The sequence below is a fragment of the Aethalodelphis obliquidens genome, unplaced genomic scaffold, assembly GCF_003676395.1.
Source record: "Aethalodelphis obliquidens isolate GAN/ISIS:26980383/991018 unplaced genomic scaffold, ASM367639v1 scaffold323, whole genome shotgun sequence".
Classification (NCBI taxonomy): Eukaryota; Metazoa; Chordata; class Mammalia; order Artiodactyla; family Delphinidae; genus Aethalodelphis; species Aethalodelphis obliquidens.
Window position 1 is genome coordinate 495 of NW_020838237.1, and position 9,145 is coordinate 9,639.

The 9,145-nt window shown below is 42.8% G+C and overlaps 1 protein-coding gene and 1 long non-coding RNA gene across 2 annotated transcripts in view; one reads left to right on the top strand and one right to left on the bottom strand.

Annotated features, from left to right (window-relative positions):
• Positions 1-2,963: 2,963 nt before the first annotated feature.
• Positions 2,964-6,257, bottom strand: LOC113616672 (uncharacterized). The gene is made up of 3 exons (XR_003431375.1): positions 5,664-6,257; positions 4,716-4,772; positions 2,964-3,282 (listed from the first exon to the last, which is right to left on the bottom strand). It is a non-coding gene; the product is annotated as an uncharacterized LOC113616672 (long non-coding RNA).
• A 299-nt stretch (positions 6,258-6,556) lies between these two features.
• The window catches only part of LOC113616673 (sperm acrosome-associated protein 5-like), a 7,468-nt gene continuing 4,879 nt past the window's right edge, over positions 6,557-9,145 (top strand). Inside the window, exon 1 of the mRNA XM_027100075.1 lies at positions 6,557-6,596. Coding sequence (XP_026955876.1) covers positions 6,557-6,596 — 40 coding nt within the window. The remainder of the gene's footprint in view (positions 6,597-9,145) is intronic.

Here is a 9,145-nt window from a genome sequence, read left to right on the forward strand (position 1 = left end):
AAGGAGACGATAGCAAAGATCAATAAAACTAAAAGCTGGTTCTTTGAGAAGATAAACAAAATTGATAAACCATTAGCCAGACTCATCAAGAAAAAAAGGGAGAAGACTCAAATCAATAGAATTAGAAATGAAAAAGAAAAAGTAACAACTGACACTGCAGAAATACAAAACATCATGAGAGATTACTACAAGCAACTCTATGCCAATAAAATGGACAACCCGGACGAAATGGCCAAATTCTTAGAAATGCACAACATGCCAAGACTGAATCAGGAAGAAATAGAAAATATGAAGAGACCAGTCACAAGCACTGAAATTGAAACTGTGATTAAAAATCTTCCAACAAACAAAAGCCCAGGACCAGATGGCTTCACGGGCAAATTCTATCAAACATTTAGAGAAAAGCTAACACCTATCCTTCTCAAGCTCTTCCAAAATATAGCAGAGGGAGGAACACTCCCAAACTCATTCTACGAGGCCACCATCACCCTGATACCAAAACCAGACGAGGATGTCGCAAAGAAAGAAAACTACAGGCCAATAACACTGATGAACATAGATGCAAATATCCTCAACAAAATACTAGCAAACAGAATCCAACAGCACATTAAGAGGATCATACACCATGATCAAATGGGGTTTATTCCAGGAATGCCAGGATTCTTCAATATATGCAAATCAATCAATGTGATACACCATATTAACAAATTGAAGGAGAAAAACCATATGATCATCTCAACAGATGCATACAAAGCTTTCGACAAAATTCAACACCCATTTATGATAAAAACACTGCAGAAAGTAGGCACAGAGGGAACTTTCCTCAACATAATAAAGGCCATATATGACAAACCCACAGCCAACATCATCCTCAATGGTGGAAAACTGAAAGCATTTCCACAAAGATCAGGAACAAGACAAGGTTGCCCACTCTCACCACTCTTACTCGACATAGTTTTGGAAGTTTTAGCCACAGCAATCAGAGAAGAAAAAGAAATAAAAGGAATCCAAATCAGAAAAGAAGAAGTAAAGCTGTCACTGTTTGCAGATGACATGATACTATATATAGAGAATCCTAAAGATGCTACCAGAAAACTACTAGAGCTAATTAATGAATCTGGTAAAGTAGCAGGATACAAAATTAATGCACAGAAATCCCTGGCATTCCTATACACTAATGATGAAAAATCTGAAACTGAAATTAAGAAAACACTCCCATTTACCATTGCAAGAAAAAGAATAAAATATCTAGGAATAAACCTACCTAAGGAGACAAAAGACCTGTATGCAGAAAATTATAAGACACTGATGAAAGAAATTAAAGATGATACAAATAGATGGAGAGATACACCATGTTCTTGGATTGGAAGAATCAACATTGTGAAAATGACTCTACTACCCAAACAATCTAAAGAGTCAATGCAATCCCTATCAAACTACCACTGGCATTTTTCACAGAACTAGAACCAAAAATTTCACAATTTGTATGGAAACACAAAAGACCCCGAATAGCCAAAGCAATCTTGAGAACGAAAAATGGAGCTGGAGGAATCAGGCTCCCTGACTTCAGACTATACTAGAAAGCTACAGTAATCAAGACAGTATGGTCCTCGCACAAAAACAGAAATATAGATCAACGGAACAGGATAGAAAGCCCAGAGATAAACCCACGCACATATGGTCACCTTATCTTTGATAAAGGAGGCAAGAATATACAGTGGAGAAAAGACAGCCTCTTCAATAAGTGGTGCTGGGAAAACTGGACAGGTACCTTAAAAGTATGAGGTTAGAACACTCCCTAACAGTGTACACAAAAATAAGCTCAAAATGGATTAAAGACCTAAATGTAAGGCCAGAAACTATCAAAGTCTTAGAAGAAAACAAAGGCAGAACACTCTTATGACATAAATCACAGCAAGATCCTTTTTGACCCACCTCTTAGAGAAATGAAAATAAAAACAAAAATAAACAAATGGGACCTAATGAAACTTCAAAGCTTTTGCACAGCAAAGGAAACCATAAACAAGACCAAAAGACAACCCTCAGAATGGGAGAAAATATTTGCAAATGAAGCAACTGACAAAGGATTAATCTCCAAAATTTACAAGCAGCTCATGCAGCTCAATATCAAAAAAACAAACAACTGAATCCAAAATTGGGCAGAAGACCTAAATAGACATTTCTCCAAAGAAGATATACAGATTGCCAGCAAACACATGAAAGAATGCTCAACATCATTAATCATCAGAGAAATGCAAATCAAAACTACAATGAGTTATCATCTCACACCTGTCAGAATGGCCATTATCAAAGAGACAAGCAATAGCAAGTGTCAGCAAGGATGTGGAGAAAAGGGAATCCTTGTGCACTGTTAGTGATAATGTAAATTGGTGCAGCCATTAGGGAAAACAGTATAGAGGTTCTTGAAAAAATTAAAAATAGGGCTTCCCTGGTGTGCAGTGGTTGAGAGTCCACCTGCTGATGCAGGGGACACGGGTTCCTGCCCCGGTCCGGGAAGATCCCACATGCCACGGAGCGGCTGGGCCCGTGAGCCACGGCCGCTGAGCCTGCGCATCCAGAGCCTGTGCTCCGCAATGGGAGAGACCACAACAGTGAGCGGCCCGCGCACCGCAACGAAGAGTAGCCCCCGCTCGCCACAACTAGAGAAAGCCCGCCCACAGCAACGAAGACCCAACCAAAAATAAATTAATTAATTAATTTTTAAAAACCTCAATAGTGATAAAACAAACAATCCAATTTAAAAATGGGCAGAAGACCTGATTGGACACTTTGCCAAAGAGGATATGTAAAAAGTAAATAAGTATTTATAAAGATATTCAACATCATTGGCCATTAGGACAATGCAAATTAAAGCCATTATGAGATAACACTACACACTAGAATGAGTAAAATTAAAAACGCAGTTGACCCTTGAACAACATGGGTTTGAGCTGCATGGGTCCACTTATATGTGGATTTTTTTCAGTAAATGCATACTACAGTACTACACGATCTGCAAGTTAGTTGGAAACACACATACAGAGGGCCGACTGTAGGTGGATTTTCAACTACTGGGGGAGTCAGTGCCCCTAACCCCAGCGTTATTCAAGTGTCAACGGTACTGACAATACCAAGTGCTGGCAAAAATGTGAAGCAATTGGAATTCTTAAACATTACTGGTGGAAATGAAAAATAATTCAACCATCCTAGAAAACAATTTGGCAGATTCCTAAAAAGTTAAGCCATACACTTACCACATGACCCAGCAATCCAATATTTACTCTAGAGAAATGAAAACATATGCTCACACAAAAACCTGTATATGAATGTTTAAAGTAGCTCTACTCACAACTGCCAAAAACTGAAAATAATTCAAATGTCTTTCAAAAGGAAAATGGATAAATAAGCTGTGGTACATCTACATCATGGAATGCCACTCAGCACTAAAAAGCAAAGAACTATGGACACACACAACTTGGCTGAATCTCCAGGGAATCATACTGAGTGAAAATAAATCCAATCTCAAAAGGTTACAGACTATGTGCTTTGATTTATATCACATTCTTGAAATGACAAAATTCTAGAAATGGAGAACAGATCAGTAATTGCTAGAAGTCTAGGCATAGGGTGAGGGGGGGAAAGGGATTGATGTGGCTATAAAAGGGTAACATAAGGGATCCTTGTGGTGATGGAACTGTGTCTTAACCATATCAATGTGAATATCCTGGTTGTGACATTGTGCTATAATTTTGCAAGATGCTACCATTGATGCAAACTGGGTAAAGATCTCTCTGTATTATTTTTACAACTGCATGTCAATCAATTGTTGCAAAAGAAAGTTTAATTTGAAAAAAGGAAAGTTATATACTGTATGATACCATTTATATGACATTCCTGAAGAGATAAAACTCTAGTGACACAGAACAGGTCTGTGGTTGCCTGAGGTTACAGGGAGGGGAGGATATGACTAAAAGGGGTTGCATGAGGCAGCTCTTTGGTGGGATGAAACTATTCTCTATCCCATAGATTAGTTATAACAATCTACACAGGTGTTAACATTTATCGACCTGAACAACAAAATCAATTTTACAGTACACTAATTTTAAAAATAAAAAAAATTTAAGTGAAAGAAAAAAGATGGTGGGCTGTGGGTGCCTACAGGACTTTGTCCCTGGCCAAATGAGAATCAAAAGTCCAACTGAGAAAATTACTTCAGCAAAATCATTTGGAAGACAAACAAATTCCCTAAGATATTTCATTCCCAAATTACATCTAGATATTATGTCTCCAGCTCACTGAAGAATGCTATAAGGAATATCTGCAGGAAACCAGAGACTGCATTTATCATTAGGCTGTGATTGACGACAATTCCACCATTCACACGAAGATTCAGCAAAGAAATGCCTTGAAAGGCAATTGCAGGAAACCTTTACTTCCCTGAGGGCTTGATGTGTTCTCTCCTTGATGAGTAAAGTGAGCCAGACTACCTCTGGCTGCCAGAGGCTCAAAGAGAAATTTGCAACTCAACTAATATTGTACTGCATAACTGTCTGTTGCCCTAAGTCATTTGTCTACATTCTAACCTGGCCTTGCTGCTGTCTCATTTTCCCTGATTCTAATGCTTATTTATAAATAATTTTCTTTTATGTCTGAGATTCCTACATCACTCATCACATTCATGGTAAAATAAAAGAAGGAACACACAATATCCTTACCTGGGCTTTGGCCATTTCCTGCTCTTCTTGGGAAAAGACAGATGTGTGAAGCCTGAGCTAAAAGAGTGGAGAAGTGGAGAGCATATGAGAGACCCCATCAGGCTTCCAGTGCCCAGAATTATCGGCCTAGAAATCCCCTCACATGAAGCTGCTCTGTGGAAGTTTGGGCGACCATGTGGTTTTAACAACCACTTGTGTATTCTTGAGTATTTTCCTCATGTGAACATCTAACACAAAAGGTTTTCTTCTATACATACTTGTGTACTGACTCAGAAATTGTATTTCTAGGTATTTTCCTTAATGAAATAATGTATCATAATTTCTCTTTAAGTACCTTCATCTCAGCATTGACTTTAACAATGCCAAACTTAAACGATCCTCTATGACCCATGATATGGGATTAATAAGGAAATACAAGGGATTAAATTCTATGTAGCTACTGAAAATAATGTTGTATGGTACTGTACACTTATTATCTGTGTATTTTCTGTACATATATCTAAATTACAAGTTTTTTAAATGTTACAGAATAAATCTTTAAGCTGAATCGCAGTAACTTCTAAATGAAAACAAAGGCAGGTTATCAAACTTAAGGAACCCATTTTAAAACCATACGTTAAATGTTTAAAAATGCATATCCCTTATACACACTAAAAAGTGTCTAAAGAATGAACATTTAAACAGAGGGGGCTAAAATTAGTTCTTTTTTATTTTCTTCTCTATTTTCTAATCAATCTATAATGCAAATGTGTTACTTACGTGTTAAATGCCAAAAAACCCCACTGAACTGTAACACTATTATTCCCAGGCGTTTTAAGCCCCATCCCCACCCCCACCCCGCCTGACCCCACAACACAAGACCCTGCCCACGCCTCCCAAGCCCCAGGCTCTGCGCGAGGCCCCTAATCAGGTGAGTTCTCTCTGGTGCCTCTTCTTGCTTCTCCTCACCTCACTGGGGACGTCTTGCCCAGGAGCCAAAAGGAAGCCTTCGGGTGCAGATTCACTTCAGCTGGAGCATTCACACAAGGCCTCTACCTCGGGGCTCGGGCAAGGGGAGAGGAACAGAGGGAGAGGCGGGGGCGCCTAAGGAGGAGCTTGAGGGGTGCGTATGAACCCTTAGCGCAGGTCACTGTGCTGGAAAATGTGTAAAAGTCAACGTTTAATATGCCCCATTCAACCCCGACTAGCCCCATAACTTTGTCTACCATTGAGCCCACAAACCCTCATTCGCTGACCTCTCGGTCCACCCCACAACCTCCCACATCAGTGACCCCCCCAACACCCGCTTCATTCGTCCCCCAGAACTCCCCATCACTCAGCCCATCACCCCTACTACTCGCCCCCTCAACCTCTCTCTCGACACAGATTTTGTGCTCGCTGCAGAGGAGACCGTTACGAAAACTGGCCCCAAGAAGCACTTCCGCTTTGGGACCAACTCCGGCTCCGCAGCCCAGAGGGCTGTAGCGGCCGGTGTGCGCACGCTCAGTGGGGGCTTTGAGCCCGCGTACACCAATAGTCAACATGGGGACCCCTCCCGCCTGCCGGACGCGAATGCGACGGGGCTGCAGCGCAGGCGCAGAGGGGAGATGGCCGCTCCGGTGACGTCACTGCTCTGAAACGATGGCCGCGCCCACTGCGTCTCTTCCCTTCGAGGGCGGCAGTGTAGAACAGGTGCTTACTTTGATTTGCGGAGGCCGTCATTCCTAAGACTCCAAAGATCGGTTTCCTTATGGAGGGAGGGAAAGGGCCCAATTAAGGAGAATGCTAGCAGGCAGGAATTTCATGTCTTGAACCTGGAGGGCAGTATCGGGTTTGCAGGTGTAATTGAATAGGAAGTCGGGATGCGTGGCGGAATTGCTCAGCATGCACAAAGGCTAGGAGGTAGGGAGAGGTCACTGGCTCCATCCAGTGGCTAAGGCTGGGAGTTTACAGCCTAGCGTTTGAAGGACGGTGTGCAGACAAACAAGAAGTTGAAGAATAAATAAATGGCCACCTAGTACACACACACACCGGGATGAAGGGGATGTGTTAAGTAGTGACTGACAATGTTGTTGTCTCAGGATGGGCAGGGACGATCTCCTTTTGTCGGGGGTGACAGTTACGCTGGTCAAAAGGAGCCGGCCGCACAAATATTTGAAGCAAAGAGCTTTGTGGTGGAGGGCGCGGCTGTTAAAAAGGCCCTGAAGTAGGACCTGGTTTGGCACGTTGGAGGAACAGAAACAGTGTCAGTGTGTTGGGCATATAGAAGGTGTGGGCAAGGGAGAAGTGAGTGGGTGCCAGATGCTGTAGGGCCTCCTCTGCCAGGGACAGAGCTCATGTCTCATTCTGACATAATGGGATGCCATTAAGGGGGATCAGATTTTTAAAACACCAGTCTGAAGCAATCCAGCATTATATATTAACTTTAAAAATACACGTAGATTAGACTCTTGTTTATTGCCTGTCTTTTACCCCTAGCACATGAGCTCCGCAGAAATTTGCTTAAGCACCTCCCATATGCCAGGTAGTGTTCTACATATTGGGAATACTGCAGGAGAGAAAACAGAACCAACCAAACAAACAAACGTGATGGAGACAGCCTGGTTGCAAACTCCCACCTACCAGCTGTGTAATCTAGGGCAGGACTCAACTCCTCTGTGCTGAATTTCCTCATCTATAAAATGGGGGATAATGACAGCACCTACCTCGTTAGGACTGTTGTGACAAATGAGCTGATAATTGTAAATGGCTTAGAACAATGCCTGGAACACAGCAAGTGCTGTGTAACTGATGATGATGATTAAAATAAAATTAGACGTGTGTATGCATAAAACTTTTTTTAATAAGAAGAAAAAAATAAAAAGATGACCTGCAGGCTGCTTTGTGGATGACAGATTGCAGAGGGCAAGGGCGAAAACAGGAAGAACAATAAGGAGGCTCCTGCTAACAGGCCCAGCAAGTGATCATGGAGGCTCAGACCTAGCTCAGTATCTCCTGTGGGCCAGGCACTGTGTGAAGCACATGACATGACCTGCCTCAGATAGTCCCCACTTTCTGTGAACAATCCTGTGGTCCCACCCATCTTGTTAGGTGAGGAAACTGAGTCCCAGAGAGACTAAGTAACTTGCCCAAAGTCACACAGGTTTCCAAGATCGGATCCTTAACTTCTACCCAATAATACTCTTCTTTTGTTTATTCAGTATCCCACAGAACTTCCAGAAAATATCTGAGGGTGTTCATTCCAGAACCATTAAAACCAGGCAAGAAATTTTTTTGGGGGGGGGCAGGAATATAGATGGAGCTTCCTAGCAGACAAAGCAAAGAGAGAAAGCAGGGAAGTAACTCAGGTCTCTTGCTCTCTTAAGGATCTGTACCTCCTGGGTACAAAACTTGTCAACTCTCTTAATGAATTAGGATGTGGAAAATAGGAGGGGCTGGACCTTTAGGGCCCCTGTCAGTCTGGCCTCTTCCACCCTGTAAACATAACTTCTCCACCACCTTGTACACACATATATATACACACACCCCTGTGTGGAGGGAGAAATCCTATAGGGTTGGTGGGTGTTGGGGTACAGTGATTTCCAGCTCCAAAAATATTCTGAGCCAGTGATACAGCCCTGCAGAAACTGTCCCAGGGTTCACAGTGCATATCCACAAGCTATGTGAAACCAGATTTTCTGCTGTGGAGCTAGGATGCCCACTCTCTGTCCTGGGCATCCTCTACCATCAGTCCCTACAGGTACAAACTCATTCAGTGGCCTAAGCAGCAGGTAGCTAGGTGAAGGGGTGTGGAAAGCTGACAGGTAGCTGGTCCCACCACAGAATCTGCACGATGTGACACTCCAACCCAAAGGCCACCCCCACCTCGCTGGTGAGTCATTAAAACTGCTCTTAAGATACATTTTCTCAAAACTGTGGAAGTGTTGCCAATGGTGAGCAATCATTTTGGACCATGAGGTAGCAGGTGAGTTTGGCAGAGCTACAGCATACGAGCAGCCAGCTCTCTGGTGAGCTTGGAGCTGCCACTCTAGCCCTCCAAGAGAGGAATCCCCTTCCATCCTCTTGAAGCTATTGGTATTTAGGGTGGTATTGGTATGTGCAGCCAAACTGAATCCTGAACAATACATCAGACTTTTCTGTCTTGGCAGATGTGTCACTAAACAGAGACATGTGGGACCAGGGAGGGCAGGGGGCGGTGAATAATGGTGAATGAAGGACAAATTGGGAATGAATGGGGGCAAGGAGAGACAAAGGGGGATGGCAGGGAGGTGAATGAGCAGTAGAGTGGAGTGAATGTGGGTAGTGTGGGACAGAGTGAGGAAATAACTACGCATTCAATTTTTTTTTTTTTTTTTTTTTTTGCGGTACGCGGGCCTCTCACTGTTGTGGCCTCTCCCGTTGCGAAGCACAGGCTCCGGACGCGCAGGCTCAGCGGCCATGGCTCACGGGCC